At 41.6% G+C, this 25,710-nt stretch overlaps 2 protein-coding genes across 2 annotated transcripts; both read right to left on the reverse strand.

Annotated features, from left to right (window-relative positions):
* Positions 1–238: 238 nt before the first annotated feature.
* Positions 239–4,338, reverse strand: LOC149716483 (uncharacterized). The gene is made up of 6 exons (XM_089844866.1): positions 4,317–4,338; positions 4,027–4,257; positions 3,551–3,954; positions 2,325–3,507; positions 2,137–2,270; positions 239–430 (listed from the first exon to the last, which is right to left on the reverse strand). Exons 1-6 carry the CDS (start codon positions 4,336–4,338, stop codon positions 239–241), a joined length of 2,166 nt encoding a protein of 721 aa, XP_089700992.1.
* Positions 4,339–15,118: 10,780 nt separating this feature from the next.
* On the reverse strand, positions 15,119–19,089 carry LOC149716484 (uncharacterized). The gene is made up of 6 exons (XM_089844867.1): positions 19,068–19,089; positions 18,778–19,008; positions 18,302–18,705; positions 17,076–18,258; positions 16,888–17,021; positions 15,119–15,181 (listed from the first exon to the last, which is right to left on the reverse strand). The coding sequence occupies exons 1-6, from the start codon at positions 19,087–19,089 to the stop codon at positions 15,119–15,121; spliced, it is 2,037 nt and encodes a 678-aa protein (XP_089700993.1).
* Between the last annotated feature and the right edge of the window lie 6,621 nt (positions 19,090–25,710).

The following is a 25,710-nucleotide window of genomic DNA, read 5'->3' on the forward strand; positions in this document are numbered from 1 at the left end:
CGACTGGCGTGACAGTATTTGGCACTTTCAGAGACCTAAAAGAATCAAATATTTGAAGTTAGCAACCTATAATTTAACTCTTTATTAATGAATGAATGAATGAATATTTATTGTGCATATAAAAAACCACGAAGGTTCACGAGAATATACACAGTTGTAATGATATCATATTTGCATTTCCTAACTGTTAAGAATATCAAATGGAAGACAAATTAAAAACAAACCAAGAGAAACCTTATTAATCCAGCTCCTTGTATTTAACATTAAATATATCAAAATTTTCGCCAAAACTGTTAACTGTAATTTGCATTCTTTTAATTGGATTTAAGTGGTTAAGAGATTCTCTAAATGTTTTTCTAAACCTTCCAGACTTGGGGACTAGAAAGTCCAACCGTCCTAGCAAATCTGGAAGAGTTATGGAAGAGTTATCCTATTATTAATTAATTTATGTAGAAATTTAACGTCGTTAATAAGGAGAATGTGAGCTATAGTAGGAATGTCCAAATACCCTAGTAAAATATGGTAATCATATGGAGCCTTTTTCATGAAATAAGTATGGCAATATTCAATAAACTTCCGTTGCACATTCTCAAGAAGTACCTTTAGATATCTACTACAACCACACGGGGCACTTGTCTGGTGGACAAGGGTCCGGCTGAAGACGGTGCAGGCTGCCCTGCGCAAGCTTCAAAGGCTTGCCTGCATTGGTGTTACAGGGGCCATGAGATCGACCCCAACTGCTTCCCTGGAGGTGCTTCTTGACATGCTACCTCTTCATCTTTTCATTGAGGAGGAGGCTGTCATGGGGGCCTACAGGCTCCACATTAATGGCTGTTGGGTTCCAAGACTTTGGGATTACAGCCATACGAAGCTCTTTCGGGAGTACGCTGCACTTGAGCCGTCGTTAACGATGTGCTCTGACAAAACCGTTACCAGCTTTGATTTCACTAAGCCATTCAGCATCCACTTTCCCAGTCGGGCCGAGTGGACTAACCTGCTGCCTCTTGGCACTGGGGGTGAAACTATTTGGTTCACCGATGGTTCCAAGACTGATTCCGGCGCTGGCGCCGGCTATTACTGCCAAACTACAAGGGTCGGTTTTTCTGCTTGCCTGGGCACCTTTGCTGGTGTGTTCCAAGCGGAAATTGCCGCGATCTGTTATTGCGCAGACTACTGCATTAACAAAGGGTATAACGGACGGACTGTGAGGATTTATTCTGACAGTCAGGCCGCCCTGAATGCGCTGGACCAGTGTCAGATTACCTCTCAACTGGTGCGTAGCTGCCTTGATCTGCTAGCGCAACTGGCGTCCTGCAACAGGGTTCTGTTGTACTGGGTGCCAGGGCATAGCGGTTATTATGGCAATGAGCAAGCCGATAGATTTGCGAAAAGGGGCGCGGAGGCCAAGCTCTTGGGGCCGGAGCCGGCCGTCCCCATCCCCTACGGGCATGTCAAACGGAGCCTGCATGACAGGATGACTGTCATACAAAACCAGCTCTGGCATGACATGGATGGCCAGAGACAGACAAAACAGTTAGTCAATGGTCCCTGCAGGTCTCGTGCTAGAGACCTAATTTCGCTCAGCAGATGGGATATTAGGCTGGCCACCGGTCTTCTGACCGGACACTGTCGGCTAAATAGGCACCTCCATCTGATGGGTCTTGCTGACGACCCCCTCTGCAGGTCGTGCCAGGAGAAGGAAGAAACATCCGCTCACGTACTTTGCGAGTGCGACTTCTTCGCCTCGCTTAGACTAGAACATTTTGATTCACACACTGTGGAGCCCTCGCGGGTCTCCTCTTTTACGGTGGAGCGAATTCTTCGCTACGCTGCGGCTACGGGCCTATTCAAGGCCTGATTTTGAGGTTGCACAATATGCCTTTGGCATCGGTGCTAGGGCGTGAGCCCCACCTCATCAACAATAATAATAATACTACAACCACCCCAGGCCAAGCCACCATACAGGACCCGTGATCTCACTAGGGCTTGATAAAGAAGACGGAAATGGTCTAGGGAATGCAATTTCCTACACATCTTCAAGCAAACAGCCAGAGTACGGCGACTTAAAGCAACGCATTTATGTACTTGCTCGGTAAAATAAAGTCCTCTGTCAAAGATCACGCCAAGATCTCTCACAGTGGACTTAAGGGGTATGTGAGCGCCCTCAATGGTATAGTCGTTGGAAATTTCTCTAGCAATTCGCCTTGTAAATGTGACATGCACGGATTTGGTTGGATTTACTGGTATTTTATTAAGAGAGCACCGTCTTCCTATAGAGTCAAGGTAAAGTTGAAGTAATTTACCGTCTAACTTAGAATTAATACTTTTGAAAACTTTATTGTCATCAGCAAATTGAAGAATACGGGAATGTAAAACCGAAAATTGTAAATCGAAAAGATACATATTAAAGAGTAAGGGTCCAAGAGATGATCCCTGTGGAACCCCACAATTAACTTCGTATGTTTTCGATGTGATTATGCCATTGCATTTCAAGACATTGACTCGATTCGCCAGATAGCTAGCAATCCATTCCAAGATATCACCCCCCAATCCAAGGGCCTCTAACTTGTCATGAAGGTAAGAGTGGGAGACGCGGTCGAAGGCCTTGGCCAGGTCAAGGTATACAACATCGACCTGGCCCCGGCACTCGACCTCAGGAGCCACGTAATCCATAAAGGAAACGTGGTTCGTTTCCACACTCCTACCCGGAACAAAGCCATGTTGACAGTCGTTGGGTAGCAAGCTAAACCAACGCTGTAAATGTACGTGTATTACTCTATCAAATACCTTAGCGAGAACGCAAAGAAGGGAAATCGGACGGTAGTTTCGGACATCGCTGGATTTTCCAGACTTGTAAACCGGGACAATGACAGCTTTTTTCCAAAGCGTTGGGAATGAGTGAGTACGGAAGGATAAATTAAATATATGCTCCAATATAGGTAACAATATATTCCCACAGCCCTTGATAACAAACGACGGAATTTTGTCGAAACCAGTAGAGAGTTTGTTGGGTAGACGATTAATAGCAGCATATATGTCCGCTTGAGTTAGTTTTAAACAGTTATGAGGCGTTGTAACTAAGGTAGAAGTATCAAAAGTGTATTTTGAACTAGTTTCAGTATTGTCAGTCGAAATTGTTGAGAAATGCGCCATGAATGTTTCCCCCAATTGCTCCGGATCAGTAATGATTGTCTTACCAATTTTCAATAATATATCAGAGTGTCTGTCTTTTAGATTACCATTGATAAAACTCCAAAATTTTTTGGGTTGGGACAAGGCGTCTCGACAAGATTTTACTGCCATAGCAGCTTTGTCCCTTACTGTAAGCCTTCTCACCAACGAACGGGACAGCCTAAAATTAGCTATGTCGGAGGCTAACCCCGACCTCTTTTTCTTATTAAAATAATATTTTTTGCGCTTGATAGCTTTTTTGGAGGTCCAAAGAATACCAAAAGGGGAAGCCCCGATTATTACGCGGAATCTTGTTAGGGATCGAACTATCCATAGCTGACGTTATATATTCCGTTAATGTCTGGACACAAAAATTAACATCCTGCGAATCCAAAACCACCGACCAATCTGAATCGCGTAAAATTGAGTATAGCAAGTGATAGTTACCTTTTTTAAATTGATATACTGGTTGTAAATTAGGGGAGACCCTACAAATGTCAAATGGACAAAGCAAATAGAAAGGCGGATGGTAGTTGTCAATGTCCACAAATGGATCAAGGAGAGGTACAGTATCAATGCCGTGTACATTAGTAAGACAAAGGTCCAGAAGATTACCATAAGTGGGAGCTGGGTTAATTTGGTTTAAATTAAATTCATAACAAACATCGAGAACATGAGCAGCCTTAGTTCTAGTTTGGTGAGTGCATCCCACACTGCTACCCAGAGTCCAGTTGATACCGGGGAGATTAAAATCACCCAGAATCAGAATTTCACCGTCATAATCTACCAACGAGGATACCAAAACATTCTTAAATTTCCGATACTGAGCGTCGTCATCTGAGGGGCGAAAGTAACCAGTGCCAAGAAGAAGCGGAAGATTATTTTTTAGTTTAAACTCGACAAACACACCCCCTTCGGCACCTTCCAGGTCACTTCGACGGTGAAAAACAAGGGACTTCTTGATAGCAATGAGGGATCCCCCGCCCCTAACATTGACAGAATCCGGATCTGATCGATCCGCCCGAAAAATAGTATAGGAATTTGGAAAATAATCCGAATTAAAATGAGAGTGGTTAAGCCACGTCTCTGTTAAACAAACAATATCAAAATCATTAACGATTAGGTTAGTTAAAAAGGTACTAGACTTGGTTCGTAGACCGCGCACATTCTGATAAGCTATAGTCAGTTCTTTCATTCTTGGACATTTGAAGAATCCGCAGGGGAACCCGCGTCTGAGATTTCACCATGCAGTTCCGAGACATGTTTGTGCTCGTCTCTCGGTACCCCATGGAAATCTGTTAGAAAGCTGTTCGCAGGCCAAATATTGGGATCCCTCATTTTTGGTATGTCAGACTCATCATCACACGTCAAGTAGAATGACGAATGACGGGCATTCGGATTTTTAGTACGCAGTCTTATGCACTGCACCGACTGCACACCTGAATCAGCCCTCAAAAAATCTTGCAGTTCTTTCGACGTGATCCCAACATCCAACCCAGTGGCAAAGAGTGCTTTCTTGACCGCCTTCACTCGACGTGGTGCAGCCTTGATCCGGCTTGTCAAAGACACACCCGAGACCACAGGCTTAGATGCAGGAACATGACGAGTGGAGTTGATGTCAGTTTTTGTTTGCACAGCCTTGGGTAATGCTCCAGAGAATGAAGGAATGGAACCCTGTGGCCAGGGCAAGGCAGATGGGTTGAGAGCGCCAGGACGGTTAGCCAATGGTGGAAAAGATTGAGCTTCGTCCCTAGAAGCCCGTGACCCAAGCGGGGCTTGAAATGGTATTTGGCGACTGGCAAGTTCTCGACGAAGGCCAGCGTTCTCATTTTCTAATGAAGCCAGACGTTCTTGGAACTCTGATAACGTAGCTTGCATCTTAAGTAGGATGGTGTCGTTGCTATCCAATTTATTCATCATTTTGTCCAGTATCGAATCAGATTCCCTAGTGAGGCTATCAACGCTAAGTAGATGGACGAATGCTTCGTGCACCACCTCTAAGATGAGGCCCTTATCGCCCTCAGCCAGCTTAGCAGGTGGTTTAGGCGCAGGTATGGCCCCATTGAACTCTTTATCGCGGGGTATGGCGCTATTACTATGTCGCCGAGCCGGACTTCTAGATTTGCGAGTAGCGGCTTTGCATTCCGTACAGGTAAAGTATGAATTAGGGGTACAATCTTTATGTACACGGCGCTTGCATAGTCCAGTGCAAAAATGACACTTTTGTTTTCCATAAAACCGATTATCGCAAACACAACAAGAGTCTGAAGAAGCAGGCATACCGTAGCAGACGATACCGGAGGTACAGAGTTTAATAAAAGGCTATGTGTAGTACCGTATCTGCAAAGTACACTCCTTTTCCAAAGTTGTAACCATTAGAAGGAGCTTCTGGTGGAGCAATACGAAGGCCTTGAGACAAAATGCCCATTAAGTTTGGGGTTCTGGAACCATGCCATAGTAGCTTTCTATTAGGGAATTTTTGGAATTCTCGGTAGCGTTCGCGTTCTCCCTGACGAGTAATTTTAAATATTTGATCGACTTCAAGTTCACAATCACTGTGAAAATCAGCGCCCGTGTTGTTTACGTATGTTAATAATGTCTCGAATTCTTCAGAATCTCTATCTAATACTTCAATTTCAGTTTTCAATTGTTCATAATGTTGATCTATTGGATCTTTGGTCGTTCCACCTTCCTCTTCAACTAACTTGTAACCGATCTCCACTTCAAGAAGGAAATTTGGCATTTCTACCTTGGATTTTATTATCTCAACATTATCCAAAAGAGGGACCCTTTTGGTTCCAAAATCATGAGGTATTAGCGTGAAGAATGTATTGGTGCAAGCTATTAGCTGGGCTTTCTTGTTTTCGTTGGGTTCATCGTCGAGTAAAGCCAGGAGTTCCGTCAAAACGGAATACGCCTCTTCAATTTGGTTCTTCGAAAGTTTTCCTAGTGGCATTTTCTTCAGATCAATTTCTAACTCCCACACGGCCTTGTTCATTTTCTCCACGTCAAAGATAAGGCGAATTAGTTCTTGGATGGCGTTGGGAAGTTTAGATCCAGATCCTACAACCAGTTTTTCTGAAGTTCCATAGTCAATGTCAAGTGGATACATTTTATTAGGAACCTTTTTGGCAGTGTGGCGTAACTCCCACGGAGTTCCTGTTTTTTCTTCGAAAAGCCTTTTGAATTCGGCAACAGCTTCATACTTAGTAACAAAGTGTTCCGTCTTGTTATCACCAATAGTAGTTCCAACACGTCCCCAGCTCCGAAACACATAGTAATCCTTTCCTTCGTCTGACTTTAGAAGTTGAAGCTTGTAAAACGAATTAGATCCTTGAGTAACGACGACGTTTCCGAGAACAGCGTTGAAAGCTCCATCTTCGTTTTGAAACACGTGTGTGCTGGCTTCAAGATTTGAATCTGGGTCAACAGCTACGCTGCCTTTCACTGTCAGTTTAACTTTCGTGCTCTTTCCAGATGAGAATGTTGAGTCACTATTTCCTACAGCCGCACTTTTGAGTCTTTTTTCAGCAGCGTAAGAATTAATTCTGTCTTGAGGATTTCCACCCCAACTGGCTATGCGGTATTGTTGGATCGTAGAAACTAAACCTCCATATTCCACAGCACTTAAAAAGTCCTCAGATACAACGTGAACATCGTGTTCCTTAGCTTCACGAATTTCCTTGATATTTTTCTCAACATCTTCCTTGGTACTTATAACGCAAGCTGTAGTTTTGTCAATTTGAGAGACAACATTGCCTCCTAATCTCGCTATGCTTTTCTTTAGAGAATCTTTGGAACTATGGAGATTACCAATCAACACTATTTTAGTATCGTCCAATGGTTGTGGCTTTCTCTTGACACCCGAGGTTGATGGCAAATTTTCTGGTGTACTTGGAGTAGGTGCGTTTGTAGGAATGTAACGGTCTTGCTCTATGTATTCGTAGCTGTTTAAGAATGCATATTCCTCTTTTAGGTGATCTGGAATCTGGAAAGGCTTTCTTCTTGGTAGTTTTATTACATTTGTACATTTGCTCCATTCGCTTGCATTTCCAGTACAGTGATAACCATCATTTGAGAAAACCAATTGTCCACCGTCACTATCTGTGCAAGGTTCAAGAGATCCAAACGTCATGATATCGGAAAGTCTATCTAGAATTTCGCTGTTTCCTGAAGGAATTTTTTGGTCGTTATATTTTAATAGTTCCACCATTTCTTTTTTTTAATATTTTTTTCAAGCTCGTCACGATGTTCATAAATTAACTGAGACTGTTCCTCAAGAATTTTCTTCTCGCCCCGATCAAGTAATTCCTCTTTCTTTATCTTATTTGGTGGAGTCACTTCAATTTTCTTTATCTTTTCTTTGATGGCTTTTGATCTTCAACACAGAGTGTCTTAAATCCTCGTATTTTAGATCCATCTTCAAAAAACTTCAGAGTTTCTCTCGCTTGTACAAACCAATCAACGTGATACTACGCTGGTAGTGGACCAAATCGTCTAGCTTTTGCACTCTGTCTGTCAAGTTTTGAAATGCGAGCTTGATCTTTTACGATTGTTTCTCCACAACCTTTACAAGATGACCGATTACTTTTGGCATATTCAGTTGAGAAGTCTTGAATTTCAATGGAGGAGCTTTTTCTCTTCGTTCCTTTAGATGGGGTATTGCTTGAAGCAGCAGGTGCTGCTTGAGACCCACTCGGAATTTCACTCCTTATTTTCTCTTGATCTCTCCAACGTAAATCCTCAAAGTGTGAGATGTCAGCCTCAGTTGACACTTTAAACTTTTGAGAAAAAGCACCGAAAATGGTACCACTTTGGAATCTTGTTTCCACAATAAGAAATTAATGTTACTCGCGTCATCAGATGCTCAATTTTAATATTTTACCTTTCTATCAAAACTTGACGCCTGAATAATTGCCGCCATTCTTAGCTCATCCTTATCTATGCGCCTTTTACAGCTTTTGCATGATGACCAGCCACTTTTGGCATATTCGGTACGCCACGGTAGACCTCGATCCATCTCTAAATCATACAAAGAGGTTTGAATAAGTTAGCACAGCTTGACTATTTGGTTTACTTTTCTGGTTAATGATGTATTTAAAAACCAAAACGTTATGTACGGGTCTTAGTTGCAGCAGAAGTAAGATGAGACTGGAAGTGAAGAGCTCAAGCATTGGTAGTAGATCCTGGCACTAGTGAACAAATTTGAGGATTTCATGTCGCTTCCATCACTAGAGGGAAAAAATTGGTCGAGTTTCAAAAAATTTCCTACCCATACATGAGGTAGCTCAAGCATATTTCCTAAAGCTACTTCGCAGAGGAGCAACAACCCGGTGTTGTTCTCTCGACTGGCGTGACAGTATTTGGCACTTTCAGAGACCTAAAAGAATCAAATATTTGAAGTTAGCAACCTATAATTTAACTCTTTATTAAAAGGCTATGTGTAGTACCGTATCTGCAAAGTACATTCCTTTTCCAAAGTTGCAACCATTAGAAGGAGCTTCTGGTGGAGCAATACGAAGGCCTTGAGACAAAATGCCCATTAAGTTTGGGGTTCTGGAACCATGCCATAGTAGCTTTCTATTAGGGAATTTTTGGAATTCTCGGTAGCGTTCGCGTTCTCCCTGACGAGTAATTTTAAATATTTGATCGACTTCAAGTTCACAATCACTGTGAAAATCAGCGCCCGTGTTGTTTACGTATGTTAATAATGTCTCGAATTCTTCAGAATCTCTATCTAATACTTCAATTTCAGTTTTCAATTGTTCATAATGTTGATCTATTGGATCTTTGGTCGTTTCACCTTCCTCTTCAACTAACTTGTAACCGATCTCCACTTCAAGAAGGAAATTTGGCATTTCTACCTTGGATTTTATTATCTCAACATTATCCAAAAGAGGGACCCTTTTGGTTCCAAAATCATGAGGTATTAGCGTGAAGAATGTATTGGTGCAAGCTATTAGCTGGGCTTTCTTGTTTTCGTTGGGTTCATCGTCGAGTAAAGCCAGGAGTTCCGTCAAAACGGAATACGCCTCTTCAATTTGGTTCTTCGAAAGTTTTCCTAGTGGCATTTTCTTCAGATCAATTTCTAACTCCCACACGGCCTTGTTCATTTTCTCCACGTCAAAGATAAGGCGAATTAGTTCTTGGATGGCGTTGGGAAGTTTAGATCCAGATCCTACAACCAGTTTTTCTGAAGTTCCATAGTCAATGTCAAGTGGATACATTTTATTAGGAACCTTTGAGGCAGTGTGGCGTAACTCCCACGGAGTTCCTGTTTTTTCTTCGAAAAGCCTTTTGAATTCGGCAACAGCTTCATACTTAGTAACAAAGTGTTCCGTCTTGTTATCACCAATAGTAGTTCCAACACGTCCCCAGCTCCGAAACACATAGTAATCCTTTCCTTCGTCTGACTTTAGAAGTTGAAGCTTGTAAAACGAATTAGATCCTTGAGTAACGACGACGTTTCCGAGAACAGCGTTGAAAGCTCCTTCTTCGTTTTGAAACACGTGTGTGCTGGCTTCAAGATTTGAATCTGGGTCAACAGCTACGCTGCCTTTCACTGTCAGTTTAACTTTCGTGCTCTTTCCAGATGAGAATGTTGAGTCACTATTTCCTACAGCCGCACTTTTGAGTCTTTTTTCAGCAGCGTAAGAATTAATTCTGTCTTGAGGATTTCCACCCCAACTGGCTATGCGGTATTGTTGGATCGTAGAAACTAAACCTCCATATTCCACAGCACTTAAAAAGTCCTCAGATACAACGTGAACATCGTGTTCCTTAGCTTCACGAATTTCCTTGATATTTTTCTCAACATCTTCCTTGGTACTTATAACGCAAGCTGTAGTTTTGTCAATTTGAGAGACAACATTGCCTCCTAATCTCGCTATGCTTTTCTTTAGAGAATCTTTGGAACTATGGAGATTACCAATCAACACTATTTTAGTATCGTCCAATGGTTGTGGCTTTCTCTTGACACCCGAGGTTGATGGCAAATTTTCTGGTGTACTTGGAGTAGGTGCGTTTGTAGGAATGTAACGGTCTTGCTCTATGTATTCGTAGCTGTTTAAGAATGCATATTCCTCTTTTAGGTGATCTGGAATCTGGAAAGGCTTTCTTCTTGGTAGTTTTATTACATTTGTACATTTGCTCCATTCGCTTGCATTTCCAGTACAGTGATAACCATCATTTGAGAAAACCAATTGTCCACCGTCACTATCTGTGCAAGGTTCAAGAGATCCAAACGTCATGATATCGGAAAGTCTATCTAGAATTTCGCTGTTTCCTGAAGGAATTTTTTGGTCGTTATATTTTAATAGTTCCACCATTTCTTTTTTTTAATATTTTTTTCAAGCTCGTCACGATGTTCATAAATTAACTGAGACTGTTCCTCAAGAATTTTTTTCTCGCCCCGATCAAGTAATTCCTCTTTCTTTATCTTATTTGGTGGAGTCACTTCAATTTTGTTTATCTTTTCTTTGATGGCCTTTTGATCTTCAACGCAGAGTGTCTTAAATCCTCGTATTTTAGATCCATCTTCAAAAAACTTCAGAGTTTCTCTCGCTTGTACAAACCAATCAACGTGATACCACGCTGGTAGTGGACCAAATCGTCTAGCTTTTGCACTCTGTCTGTCAAGTTTTGAAATGCGAGCTTGATCTTTTACGATTGTTTCTCCACAACCTTTACAAGATGACCGATTACTTTTGGCATATTCAGTTGAGAAGTCTTGAATTTCAATGGAGGAGCTTTTTCTCTTCGTTGAAGTTCGTTCCTTTAGATGGGGTATTGCTTGAAGCAGCAGGTGCTGCTTGAGACCCACTCGGAATTTCACTCCTTATTTTCTCTTGATCTCTCCAACGTAAATCCTCAAAGTGTGAGATGTCAGCCTCAGTTGACACTTTAAACTTTTGAGAAAAAGCACCGAAAATGGTACCACTTTGGAATCTTGTTTCCACAATAAGAAATTAATGTTACTCGCGTCATCAGATGCTCAAATTTGATATTTTACCTTTCTATCAAAACTTGACGCCTGAATAATTGCCGCCATTCTTAGCTCATCCTTATCTATGCGCCTTTTACAGCTTTTGCATGATGACCAGCCACTTTTGGCATATTCGGTACGCCACGGTAGACCTCGATCCATCTCTAAATCATACAAAGAGGTTTGAATAAGTTAGCACAGCTTGACTATTTGGTTTACTTTTCTGGTTAATGATGTATTTAAAAACCAAAACGTTATGTACGGGTCTTAGTTGCAGCAGAAGTAAGAAGAGACTGGAAGTGAAGAGCTCAAGCATTGGTAGTAGATCCTGGCACTAGTGAACAAATTTGAGGATTTCATGTCGCTTCCATCACTAGAGGGAAAAAATTGGTCGAGTTTCAAAAAATTTCCTACCCATACATGAGGTAGCTCAAGCATATTTCCTAAAGCTACTTCGCAGAGGAGCAACAACCCGGTGTTGTTCTCTCGACTGGCGTGACAGTATTTGGCACTTTCAGAGACCTAAAAGAAACAAATATTTGAAGTTAGCAACCTATAATTTAACTCTTTATTAAAAGGCTATGTGTAGTACCGTATCTGCAAAGTACACTCCTTTTCCAAAGTTGTAACCATTAGAAGGAGCTTCTGGTGGAGCAATACGAAGGCCTTGAGACAAAATGCCCATTAAGTTTGGGGTTCTGGAACCATGCCATAGTAGCTTTCTATTAGGGAATTTTTGGAATTCTCGGTAGCGTTCGCGTTCTCCCTGACGAGTAATTTTAAATATTTGATCGACTTCAAGTTCACAATCACTGTGAAAATCAGCGCCCGTGTTGTTTACTTATGTTAATAATGTCTCGAATTCTTCAGAATCTCTATCTAATACTTCAATTTCAGTTTTCAATTGTTCATAATGTTGATCTATTGGATCTTTGGTCGTTCCACCTTCCTCTTCAACTAACTTGTAACCGATCTCCACTTCAAGAAGGAAATTTGGCATTTCTACCTTGGATTTTATTATCTCAACATTATCCAAAAGAGGGACCCTTTTGGTTCCAAAATCATGAGGTATTAGCGTGAAGAATGTATTGGTGCAAGATATTAGCTGGGCTTTCTTGTTTTCGTTGGGTTCATCGTCGAGTAAAGCCAGGAGTTCCGTCAAAACGGAATACGCCTCTTCAATTTGGTTCTTCGAAAGTTTTCCTAGTCGCATTTTCTTCAGATCAATTTCTAACTCCCACACGGCCTTGTTCATTTTCTCCACGTCAAAGATAAGGCGAATTAGTTCTTGGATGGCGGGCGTTGGGAAGTTTAGATCCAGATCCTACAACCAGTTTTTCTGAAGTTCCATAGTCAATGTCAAGTGGATACATTTTATTAGGAACCTTTGAGGCAGTGTGGCGTAACTCCCACGGAGTTCCTGTTTTTTCTTCGAAAAGCCTTTTGAATTCGGCAACAGCTTCATACTTAGTAACAAAGTGTTCCGTCTTGTTATCACCAATAGTAGTTCCAACACGTCCCCAGCTCCGAAACACATAGTAATCCTTTCCTTCGTCTGACTTTAGAAGTTGAAGCTTGTAAAACGAATTAGATCCTTGAGTAACGACGACGTTTCCGAGAACAGCGTTGAAAGCTCCTTCTTCGTTTTGAAACACGTGTGTGCTGGCTTCAAGATTTGAATCTGGGTCAACAGCTACGCTGCCTTTCACTGTCAGTTTAACTTTCGTGCTCTTTCCAGATGAGAATGTTGAGTCACTATTTCCTACAGCCGCACTTTTGAGTCTTTTTTCAGCAGCGTAAGAATTAATTCTGTCTTGAGGATTTCCACCCCAACTGGCTATGCGGTATTGTTGGATCGTAGAAACTAAACCTCCATATTCCACAGCACTTAAAAAGTCCTCAGATACAACGTGAACATCGTGTTCCTTAGCTTCACGAATTTCCTTGATATTTTTCTCAACATCTTCCTTGGTACTTATAACGCAAGCTGTAGTTTTGTCAATTTGAGAGACAACATTGCCTCCTAATCTCGCTATGCTTTTCTTTAGAGAATCTTTGGAACTATGGAGATTACCAATCAACACTATTTTAGTATCGTCCAATGGTTGTGGCTTTCTCTTGACACCCGAGGTTGATGGCAAATTTTCTGGTGTACTTGGAGTAGGTGCGTTTGTAGGAATGTAACGGTCTTGCTCTATGTATTCGTAGCTGTTTAAGAATGCATATTCCTCTTTTAGGTGATCTGGAATCTGGAAAGGCTTTCTTCTTGGTAGTTTTATTACATTTGTACATTTGCTCCATTCGCTTGCATTTCCAGTACAGTGATAACCATCATTTGAGAAAACCAATTGTCCACCGTCACTATCTGTGCAAGGTTCAAGAGATCCAAACGTCATGATATCGGAAAGTCTATCTAGAATTTCGCTGTTTCCTGAAGGAATTTTTTGGTCGTTATATTTTAATAGTTCCACCATTTCTTTTTTTTAATATTTTTTTCAAGCTCGTCACGATGTTCATAAATTAACTGAGACTGTTCCTCAAGAATTTTCTTCTCGCCCCGATCAAGTAATTCCTCTTTCTTTATCTTATTTGGTGGAGTCACTTCAATTTTCTTTATCTTTTCTTTGATGGCCTTTTGATCTTCAACACAGAGTGTCTTAAATCCTCGTATTTTAGATCCATCTTCAAAAAACTTCAGAGTTTCTCTCGCTTGTACAAACCAATCAACGTGATACCACGCTGGTAGTGGACCAAATCGTCTAGCTTTTGCACTCTGTCTGTCAAGTTTTGAAATGCGAGCTTGATCTTTTACGATTGTTTCTCCACAACCTTTACAAGATGACCGAATACTTTTGGCATATTCAGTTGAGAAGTCTTGAATTTCAATGGAGGAGCTTTTTCTCTTCGTTCCTTTAGATGGGGTATTGCTTGAAGCAGCAGGTGCTGCTTGAGACCCACTCGGAATTTCACTCCTTATTTTCTCTTGATCTCTCCAACGTAAATCCTCAAAGTGTGAGATGTCAGCCTCAGTTGACACTTTAAAATTTTGAGAAAAAGCACCGAAAATGGTACCACTTTGGAATCTTGTTTCCACAATAAGAAATTAATGTTACTCGCGTCATCAGATGCTCAATTTTGATATTTTACCTTTCTATCAAAACTTGACGCCTGAATAATTGCCGCCATTCTTAGCTCATCCTTATCTATGCGCCTTTTACAGCTTTTGCATGATGACCAGCCACTTTTGGCATATTCGGTACGCCACGGTAGACCTCGATCCATCTCTAAATCATACAAAGAGGTTTGAATAAGTTAGCACAGCTTGACTATTTGGTTTACTTTTCTGGTTAATGATGTATTTAAAAACCAAAACGTTATGTACGGGTCTTAGTTGCAGCAGAAGTAAGATGAGACTGGAAGTGAAGAGCTCAAGCATTGGTAGTAGATTCTGGCACTAGTGAACAAATTTGAGGATTTCATGTCGCTTCCATCACTAGAGGGAAAAAATTGGTCGAGTTTCAAAAAATTTCCTACCCATACATGAGGTAGCTCAAGCATATTTCCTAAAGCTACTTCGCAGAGGAGCAACAACCCGGTGTAGTTCTCTCGACTGGCGTGACAGTATTTGGCACTTTCAGAGACCTAAAAGAATCAAATATTTGAAGTTGGCAACCTATAATTTAACTCTTTATTAATGAATGAATGAATGAATATTTATTGTGCATATAAAAAACCACGAAGGTTCACGAGAATATACACAGTTGTAATGATATCATATTTGCATTTCCTAACTGTTAAGAATATCAAATGGAAGACAAATTAAAAACAAACCAAGTGAAACCTTATTAATCCAGCTCCTTGTATTTAACATTAAAAATATCAAAATTTTCGCCAAAACTGTTAACTGTAATTTGCATTCTTTTAATTGGATTTAAGTGGTTAAGAGATTCTCTAAATGTTTTTCTAAACCTTCCAGACTTGGGGACTAGAAAGTCCAACCGTCCTAGCAAATCTGGAAGAGTTATCCTATTATTAATTAATTTATGTAGAAATTTAACGTCGTTAATAAGGAGAATGTGAGCTATAGTAGGAATGTCCAAATACCCTAGTAAAATATGGTAATCATATGGAGCCTTTTTCATGAAATAAGTATGGCAATATTCAATAAACTTCCGTTGCACATTCTCAAGAAGTACCTTTAGATATCTACTACAACCACACGGGGCACTTGTCTGGTGGACAAGGGTCCGGCTGAAGACGGTGCAGGCTGCCCTGCGCAAGCTTCAAAGGCTTGCCTGCATTGGTGTTACAGGGGCCATGAGATTGACCCCAACTGCTTCCCTGGAGGTGCTTCTTGACATGCTACCTCTTCATCTTTTCATTGAGGAGGAGGCTGTCATGGGGGCCTACAGGCTCCACATTAATGGCTGTTGGGTTCCAAGACTTTGGGATTACAGCCATACGAAGCTCTTTCGGGAGTACGCTGCACTTGAGCCGTCGTTAACGATGTGCTCTGACAAAACCGTTACCAGCTTTGATTTCACTAAGCCATTCAGCATCCACTTTCCCAGTCGGGCCGAGTGGACTAACCTGCTGCCTCTTGGCACTGGGGGTGAAACTATTTGGTTCACCGATGGTTCCAAGACTGATTCCGGCGCTGGCGCCGGCTATTACTGCCAAACTACAAGGGTCGGTTTTTCTGCTTGCCTGGGCACCTTTGCTAGTGTGTTCCAAGCGGAAATTGCCGCGATCTGTTATTGCGCAGACTACTGCATTAACAAAGGGTATAACGGACGGACTGTGAGGATTTATTCTGACAGTCAGGCCGCCCTGAATGCGCTGGACCAGTGTCAGATTACCTCTCAACTGGTGCGTAGCTGCCTTGATCTGCTAGCGCAACTGGCGTCCTGCAACAGGGTTCTGTTGTACTGGGTGCCAGGGCATAGCGGTTATTATGGCAATGAGCAAGCCGATAGATTTGCGAAAAGGGGCGCGGAGGCCAAGCTCTTGGGGCCGGAGCCGGCCGTCCCCATCCCCTACGGGCATGTCAAACGGAGCCTGCATGACAGGATGACTGTCATACAAAACCAGCTCTGGCATGACATGGATGGCCAGAGACAGACAAAACAGTTAGTCAATGGTCCCTGCAGGTCTCGTGCTAGAGACCTAATTTCGCTCAGCAGATGGGATATTAGGCTGGCCACCGGTCTTCTGACCGGACACTGTCGGCTAAATAGGCACCTCCATCTGATGGGTCTTGCTGACGACCCCCTCTGCAGGTCGTGCCAGGAGAAGGAAGAAACATCCGCTCACGTACTTTGCGAGTGCGACTTCTTCGCCTCGCTTAGACTAGAACATTTTGATTCACACACTGTGGAGCCCTCGCGGGTCTCCTCTTTTACGGTGGAGCGAATTCTTCGCTACGCTGCGGCTACGGGCCTATTCAAGGCCTGATTTTGAGGTTGCACAATATGCCTTTGGCATCGGTGCTAGGGCGTGAGCCCCACCTCATCAACAATAATAATAATACTACAACCACCCCAGGCCAAGCCACCATACAGGACCCGTGATCTCACTAGGGCTTGATAAAGAAGACGGAAATGGTCTAGGGAATGCAATTTCCTACACATCTTCAAGCAAACAGCCAGAGTACGGCGACTTAAAGCAACGCATTTATGTACTTGCTCGGTAAAATAAAGTCCTCTGTCAAAGATCACGCCAAGATCTCTCACAGTGGACTTAAGGGGTATGTGAGCGCCCTCAATGGTATAGTCGTTGGAAATTTCTCTAGCAATTCGCCTTGTAAATGTGACATGCACGGATTTGGTTGGATTTACTGGTATTTTGTTAAGAGAGCACCATCTTCCTATAGAGTCAAGGTAAAGTTGAAGTAATTTACCGTCTAACTTAGAATTAATACTTTTGAAAACTTTATTGTCATCAGCAAATTGAAGAATACGGGAATGTAAAACCGAAAATTGTAAATCGAAAAGATACATATTAAAGAGTAAGGGTCCAAGAGATGATCCCTGTGGAACCCCACAATTAACTTCGTATGTTTTCGATGTGATTATGCCATTGCATTTCAAGACATTGACTCGATTCGCCAGATAGCTAGCAATCCATTCCAAGATATCACCCCCCAATCCAAGGGCCTCTAACTTGTCATGAAGGTAAGAGTGGGAGACGCGGTCGAAGGCCTTGGCCAGGTCAAGGTATACAACATCGACCTGGCCCCGGCACTCGACCTCAGGAGCCACGTAATCCATAAAGGAAACGTGGTTCGTTTCCACACTCCTACCCGGAACAAAGCCATGTTGACAGTCGTTGGGTAGCAAGCTAAACCAACGCTGTAAATGTACGTGTACTACTCTATCAAATACCTTAGCGAGAACGCAAAGAAGGGAAATCGGACGGTAGTTTCGGACATCGCTGGATTTTCCAGACTTGTAAACCGGGACAATGACAGCTTTTTTCCAAAGCGTTGGGAATGATTGAGTACGGAAGGATAAATTAAATATATGCTCCAATATAGGTAACAATATATTCCCACAGCCCTTGATAACAAACGACGGAATTTTGTCGAAACCAGTAGAGAGTTTGTTGGGTAGACGATTAATAGCAGCATATATGTCCGCTTGAGTTAGTTTTAAACAGTTATGAGGCGTTGTAACTAAGGTAGAAGTATCAAAAGTGTATTTTGAACTAGTTTCAGTATTGTCAGTCGAAATTGTTGAGAAATGCGCCATGAATGTTTCCCCCAATTGCTCCGGATCAGTAATGATTGTCTTACCAATTTTCAATAATATATCAGAGTGTCTGTCTTTTAGATTACCATTGATAAAACTCCAAAATTTTTTGGATTGGGACAAGGCGTCTCGACAAGATTTTACTGCCATAGCAGCTTTGTCCCTTACTGTAAGCCTTCTCACCAACGAACGGGACAGCCTAAAATTAGCTATGTCGGAGGCTAACCCCGACCTCTTTTTCTTATTAAAATAATATTTTTTGCGCTTGATAGCTTTTTTGGAGGTCCAAAGAATACCAAAAGGGGAAGCCCCGATTATTACGCGGAATCTTGTTAGGGATCGAACTATCCATAGCTGACGTTATATATTCCGTTAATGTCTGGACACAAAAATTAACATCCTGCGAATCCAAAACCACCGACCAATCTGAATCGCGTAAAATTGAGTATAGCAAGTGATAGTTACCTTTTTTAAATTGATATACTGGTTGTAAATTAGGGGAGACCCTACAAATGTCAAATGGACAAAGCAAATAGAAAGGCGGATGGTAGTTGTCAATGTCCACAAATGGATCAAGGAGAGGTACAGTATCAATGCCGTGTACATTAGTAAGACAAAGGTCCAGAAGATTACCATAAGTGGGAGCTGGGTTAATTTGGTTTAAATTAAATTCATAACAAACATCGAGAACATGAGCAGCCTTAGTTCTAGTTTGGTGAGTGCATCCCACACTGCTACCCAGAGTCCAGTTGATACCGGGGAGATTAAAATCACCCAGAATAAGAATTTCACCGTCATAATCTACCAACGAGGATACCAAAACATTCTTAAATTTCCGATACTGAGCGTCGTCATCTGAGGGGCGAAAGTAACCAGTGCCAAGAAGAAGCGGAAGATTATTTTTTAGTTTAAACTCGACAAACACACCCCCTTCGGCACCTTCCAGGTCACTTCGACGGTGAAAAACAAGGGACTTCTTGATAGCAATGAGGGATCCCCCGCCCCTAACATTGACAGAATCCGGATCTGATCGATCCGCCCGAAAAATAGTATAGGAATTTGGAAAATAATCCGAATTAAAATGAGAGTGGTTAAGCCACGTCTCTGTTAAACAAACAATATCAAAATCATTAACGATTAGGTTAGTTAAAAAGGTACTAGACTTGGTTCGTAGACCGCGCACATTCTGATAAGCTATAGTCAGTTCTTTCATTCTTGGACATTTGAAGAATCCGCAGGGGAACCCGCGTCTGAGATTTCACCATGCAGTTCCGAGACATGTTTGTGCTCGTCTCTCGGTACCCCATGGAAATCTGTTAGAAAGCTGTTCGCAGGCCAAATATTGGGATCCCTCATTTTTGGTATGTCAGACTCATCATCACACGTCAAGTAGAATGACGAATGACGGGCATTCGGATTTTTAGTACGCAGTCTTATGCACTGCACCGACTGCACACCTGAATCAGCCCTCAAAAAATCTTGCAGTTCTTTCGACGTGATCCCAACATCCAACCCAGTGGCAAAGAGTGCTTTCTTGACCGCCTTCACTCGACGTGGTGCAGCCTTGATCCGGCTTGTCAAAGACACACCCGAGACCACAGGCTTAGATGCAGGAACATGACGAGTGGAGTTGATGTCAGTTTTTGTTTGCACAGCCTTGGGTAATGCTCCAGAGAATGAAGGAATGGAACCCTGTGGCCAGGGCAAGGCAGATGGGTTGAGAGCGCCAGGACGGTTAGCCAATGGTGGAAAAGATTGAGCTTCGTCCCTAGAAGCCCGTGACCCAAGCGGGGCTTGAAATGGTATTTGGCGACTGGCAAGTTCTCGACGAAGGCCAGCGTTCTCATTTTCTAATGAAGCCAGACGTTCTTGGAACTCTGATAACGTAGCTTGCATCTTAAGTAGGATGGTGTCGTTGCAATCCAATTTATTCATCATTTTGTCCAGTATCGAATCAGATTCCCTAGTGAGGCTATCAACGCTAAGTAGATGGACGAATGCTTCGTGCACCACCTCTAAGATGAGGCCCTTATCGCCCTCAGCCAGCTTAGCAGGTGGTTTAGGCGCAGGTATGGCCCCATTGAACTCTTTATCGCGGGGTATGGCGCTATTACTATGTCGCCGAGCCGGACTTCTAGATTTGCGAGTAGCGGCTTTGCATTCCGTACAGGTAAAGTATGAATTAGGGGTACAATCTTTATGTACACGGCGCTTGCATAGTCCAGTGCAAAAATGACACTTTTGTTTTCCATAAAACCGATTATCGCAAACACAACAAGAGTCTGAAGAAGCAGGCATACCGTAGCAGACGATACCGGAGGTACAGAGTTTAATAAAAGGCTATGTGTAGTACCGTATCTGCAAAGTACACTCCTTTTCCAAAGTTGTAACCATTAGAAGGAGCTTCTGGTGGAGCAATACGAAGGCCTTGAGACAAAATGCCCATTAAGTTTGGGGTTCTGGAACCATGCCATAGTAGCTTTCTATTAGGGAATTTTTGGAATTCTCGGTAGCGTTCGCGTTCTCCCTGACGAGTAATTTTAAATATTTGATCGACTTCAAGTTCACAATCACTGTGAAAATCAGCGCCCGTGTTGTTTACGTATGTTAATAATGTCTCGAATTCTTCAGAATCTCTATCTAATACTTCAATTTCAGTTTTCAATTGTTCATAATGTTGATCTATTGGATCTTTGGTCGTTCCACCTTCCTCTTCAACTAACTTGTAACCGATCTCCACTTCAAGAAGGAAATTTGGCATTTCTACCTTGGATTTTATTATCTCAACATTATCCAAAAGAGGGACCCTTTTGGTTCCAAAATCATGAGGTATTAGCGTGAAGAATGTATTGGTGCAAGCTATTAGCTGGGCTTTCTTGTTTTCGTTGGGTTCATCGTCGAGTAAAGCCAGGAGTTCCGTCAAAACGGAATACGCCTCTTCAATTTGGTTCTTCGAAAGTTTTCCTAGTGGCATTTTCTTCAGATCAATTTCTAACTCCCACACGGCCTTGTTCATTTTCTCCACGTCAAAGATAAGGCGAATTAGTTCTTGGATGGCGTTGGGAAGTTTAGATCCAGATCCTACAACCAGTTTTTCTGAAGTTCCATAGTCAATGTCAAGTGGATACATTTTATTAGGAACCTTTGAGGCAGTGTGGCGTAACTCCCACGGAGTTCCTGTTTTTTCTTCGAAAAGCCTTTTGAATTCGGCAACAGCTTCATACTTAGTAACAAAGTGTTCCGTCTTGTTATCACCAATAGTAGTTCCAACACGTCCCCAGCTCCGAAACACATAGTAATCCTTTCCTTCGTCTGACTTTAGAAGTTGAAGCTTGTAAAACGAATTAGATCCTTGAGTAACGACGACGTTTCCGAGAACAGCGTTGAAAGCTCCTTCTTCGTTTTGAAACACGTGTGTGCTGGCTTCAAGATTTGAATCTGGGTCAACAGCTACGCTGCCTTTCACTGTCAGTTTAACTTTCGTGCTCTTTCCAGATGAGAATGTTGAGTCACTATTTCCTACAGCCGCACTTTTGAGTCTTTTTTCAGCAGCGTAAGAATTAATTCTGTCTTGAGGATTTCCACCCCAACTGGCTATGCGGTATTGTTGGATCGTAGAAACTAAACCTCCATATTCCACAGCACTTAAAAAGTCCTCAGATACAACGTGAACATCGTGTTCCTTAGCTTCACGAATTTCCTTGATATTTTTCTCAACATCTTCCTTGGTACTTATAACGCAAGCTGTAGTTTTGTCAATTTGAGAGACAACATTGCCTCCTAATCTCGCTATGCTTTTCTTTAGAGAATCTTTGGAACTATGGAGATTACCAATCAACACTATTTTAGTATCGTCCAATGGTTGTGGCTTTCTCTTGACACCCGAGGTTGATGGCAAATTTTCTGGTGTACTTGGAGTAGGTGCGTTTGTAGGAATGTAACGGTCTTGCTCTATGTATTCGTAGCTGTTTAAGAATGCATATTCCTCTTTTAGGTGATCTGGAATCTGGAAAGGCTTTCTTCTTGGTAGTTTTATTACATTTGTACATTTGCTCCATTCGCTTGCATTTCCAGTACAGTGATAACCATCATTTGAGAAAACCAATTGTCCACCGTCACTATCTGTGCAAGGTTCAAGAGATCTAAACGTCATGATATCGGAAAGTCTATCTAGAATTTCGCTGTTTCCTGAAGGAATTTTTTGGTCGTTATATTTTAATAGTTCCACCATTTCTTTTTTTTAATATTTTTTTCAAGCTCGTCACGATGTTCATAAATTAACTGAGACTGTTCCTCAAGAATTTTTTTCTCGCCCCGATCAAGTAATTCCTCTTTCTTTATCTTATTTGGTGGAGTCACTTCAATTTTCTTTATCTTTTCTTTGATGGCCTTTTGATCTTCAACGCAGAGTGTCTTAAATCCTCGTATTTTAGATCCATCTTCAAAAAACTTCAGAGTTTCTCTCGCTTGTACCAACCAATCAACGTGATACCACGCTGGTAGTGGACCAAATCGTCTAGCTTTTGCACTCTGTCTGTCAAGTTTTGAAATGCGAGCTTGATCTTTTACGATTGTTTCTCCACAACCTTTACAAGATGACCGATTACTTTTGGCATATTCAGTTGAGAAGTCTTGAATTTCAATGGAGGAGCTTTTTCTCTTCGTTCTAGGGCTGTGCGAATACTCGAATTTTCGAATAGTATTCGTTTAATTCGAATCGATTATTCGATTCGACGAATCGAATTTGCCATTTGGAGAAAAACGAGTATTCGAATTAAGAAACGATTATTCGAAAAGAAATTCGAATAACCGATTTACATACGAATACAGTTCCCTTAACCGAATAATCGCTTCCAAGGGGCTAAATTCGAATAGAAAACGAGTATTCGATTGGAAATGGGAGGGACTGTGGTCACATGACATATATGAAGCTGTTTCGTTTATGGAATTTCATTGCCAATGCGCAATTCGCGATGTTTTGTTTTTCTCTCACCAATTACTCAGTCTTAGGAAAAGTTCCATTCTATGTGGAACTACAATATTTTTACGTGTATTTAGGAAACGATTAATTGTTTTGAAAAGAACATCCGTCTGATAAAACCGAGTATTCATATTTTCGAGTATTCTTTTAAAAAACTAGTACTGCTAGGTGTATTTAGAAAACGATTAATCGCTTTGAAACGAATATTCGTCAGGTAAAACCGATTAATCGAAAAAAAACGAGTACTCGAACCAGCATTTTTGATAAACGAGTAATATTCGTTTGAACGAGTACTCGATTCGGATTTCGAATAGGAGATTTACTATTCGATTCGGTTTGAAAAACCACTATTCGCACAGCCCTACTTCGTTCCTTTAGATGGGGTATTGCTTGAAGCAGCAGGTGCTGCTTGAGACCCACTCGGAATTTCACTCCTTATTTTCTCTTGATCTCTCCAACGTAAATCCTCAAAGTGTGAGATGTCAGCCTCAGTTGACACTTTAAACTTTTGAGAAAAAGCAGCGAAAATGGTACCACTTTGGAATCTTGTTTCCACAATAAGAAATTAATGTTACTCGCGTCATCAGATGCTCAATTTTGATATTTTACCTTTCTATCAAAACTTGACGCCTGAATAATTGCCGCCATTCTTAGCTCATCCTTATCTATGCACCTTTTACAGCTTTTGCATGATGACCAGCCACTTTTGGCATATTCGGTACGCCACGGTAGACCTCGATCCATCTCTAAATCATACAAAGAGGTTTGAATAAGTTAGCACAGCTTGACTATTTGGTTTACTTTTCTGGTTAATGATGTATTTAAAAACCAAAACGTTATGTACGGGTCTTAGTTGCAGCAGAAGTAAGATGAGACTGGAAGTGAAGAGCTCAAGCATTGGTAGTAGATCCTGGCACTAGTGAACAAATTTGAGGATTTCATGTCGCTTCCATCACTAGAGGGAAAAAATTGGTCGAGTTTCAAAAAATTTCCTACCCATACATGAGGTAGCTCAAGCATATTTCCTAAAGCTACTTCGCAGAGGAGCAACAACCCGGTGTTGTTCTCTCGACTGGCGTGACAGTATTTGGCACTTTCAGAGACCTAAAAGAATCAAATATTTGAAGTTAGCAACCTATAATTTAACTCTTTATTAAAAGGCTATGTGTAGTACCGTATCTGCAAAGTACACTCCTTTTCCAAAGTTGTAACCATTAGAAGGAGCTTCTGGTGGAGCAATACGAAGGCCTTGAGACAAAATGCCCATTAAGTTTGGGGTTCTGGAACCATGCCATAGTAGCTTTCTATTAGGGAATTTTTGGAATTCTCGGTAGCGTTCGCGTTCTCCCTGACGAGTAATTTTAAATATTTGATCGACTTCAAGTTCACAATCACTGTGAAAATCAGCGCCCGTGTTGTTTACGTATGTTAATAATGTCTCGAATTCTTCAGAATCTCTATCTAATACTTCAATTTCAGTTTTCAATTGTTCATAATGTTGATCTATTGGATCTTTGGTCGTTCCACCTTCCTCTTCAACTAACTTGTAACCGATCTCCACTTCAAGAAGGAAATTTGGCATTTCTACCTTGGATTTTACTATCTCAACATTATCCAAAAGAGGGACCCTTTTGGTTCCAAAATCATGAGGTATTAGCGTGAAGAATGTATTGGTGCAAGCTATTAGCTGGGCTTTCTTGTTTTCGTTGGGTTCATCGTCGAGTAAAGCCAGGAGTTCCGTCAAAACGGAATACGCCTCTTCAATTTGGTTCTTCGAAAGTTTTCCTAGTGGCATTTTCTTCAGATCAATTTCTAACTCCCACACGGCCTTGTTCATTTTCTCCACGTCAAAGATAAGGCGAATTAGTTCTTGGATGGCGTTGGGAAGTTTAGATCCAGATCCTACAACCAGTTTTTCGGAAGTTCCATAGTCAATGTCAAGTGGATACATTTTATTAGGAACCTTTGAGGCAGTGTGGCGTAACTCCCACGGAGTTCCTGTTTTTTCTTCGAAAAGCCTTTTGAATTCGGCAACAGCTTCATACTTAGTAACAAAGTGTTCCGTCTTGTTATCACCAATAGTAGTTCCAACACGTCCCCAGCTCCGAAACACATAGTAATCCTTTCCTTCGTCTGACTTTAGAAGTTGAAGCTTGTAAAACGAATTAGATCCTTGAGTAACGACGACGTTTCCGAGAACAGCGTTGAAAGCTCCTTCTTCGTTTTGAAACACGTGTGTGCTGGCTTCAAGATTTGAATCTGGGTCAACAGCTACGCTGCCTTTCACTGTCAGTTTAACTTTCGTGCTCTTTCCAGATGAGAATGTTGAGTCACTATTTCCTACAGCCGCACTTTTGAGTCTTTTTTCAGCAGCGTAAGAATTAATTCTGTCTTGAGGATTTCCACCCCAACTGGCTATGCGGTATTGTTGGATCGTAGAAACTAAACCTCCATGTTCCACAGCACTTAAAAAGTCCTCAGATACAACGTGAACATCGTGTTCCTTAGCTTCACGAATTTCCTTGATATTTTTCTCAACATCTTCCTTGGTACTTATAACGCAAGCTGTAGTTTTGTCAATTTGAGAGACAACATTGCCTCCTAATCTCGCTATGCTTTTCTTTAGAGAATCTTTGGAACTATGGAGATTACCAATCAACACTATTTTAGTATCGTCCAATGGTTGTGGCTTTCTCTTGACACCCGAGGTTGATGGCAAATTTTCTGGTGTACTTGGAGTAGGTGCGTTTGTAGGAATGTAACGGTCTTGCTCTATGTATTCGTAGCTGTTTAAGAATGCATATTCCTCTTTTAGGTGATCTGGA

This window comes from Phalangium opilio, unplaced genomic scaffold, assembly GCF_054372755.1.
Source record: "Phalangium opilio isolate 3A_F unplaced genomic scaffold, DU_Popi_V2 ptg000009l_1, whole genome shotgun sequence".
Lineage (NCBI taxonomy): Eukaryota > Metazoa > Arthropoda > Arachnida > Opiliones > Phalangiidae > Phalangium > Phalangium opilio.

Excerpts from the sequence above, each read along its gene's own strand:
- LOC149716484 (XM_089844867.1), bottom strand. The coding sequence starts at position 19,089 with ATGTGCGCGGTCTACGAACCAA. Across the intron at positions 18,706-18,777 it reads TCCGCTTCTTCTTGGCACTG|ATTATGACGGTGAAATTCTT; the intron begins GTTACTTTCGCC and ends CCTCGTTGGTAG. Across the intron at positions 18,259-18,301 it reads TGGTTTTGGATTCGCAGGAT|CTATGGATAGTTCGATCCCT; the intron begins GTTAATTTTTGT and ends ATATAACGTCAG.
- LOC149716483 (XM_089844866.1), bottom strand. The coding sequence starts at position 4,338 with ATGTGCGCGGTCTACGAACCAA. Across the intron at positions 4,258-4,316 it reads GTGCGCGGTCTACGAACCAA|AGACGTGGCTTAACCACTCT; the intron begins GTCTAGTACCTT and ends TTTGTTTAACAG. Across the intron at positions 2,271-2,324 it reads TGACAATAAAGTTTTCAAAA|GAAGACGGTGCTCTCTTAAT; the intron begins GTATTAATTCTA and ends TTGACTCTATAG.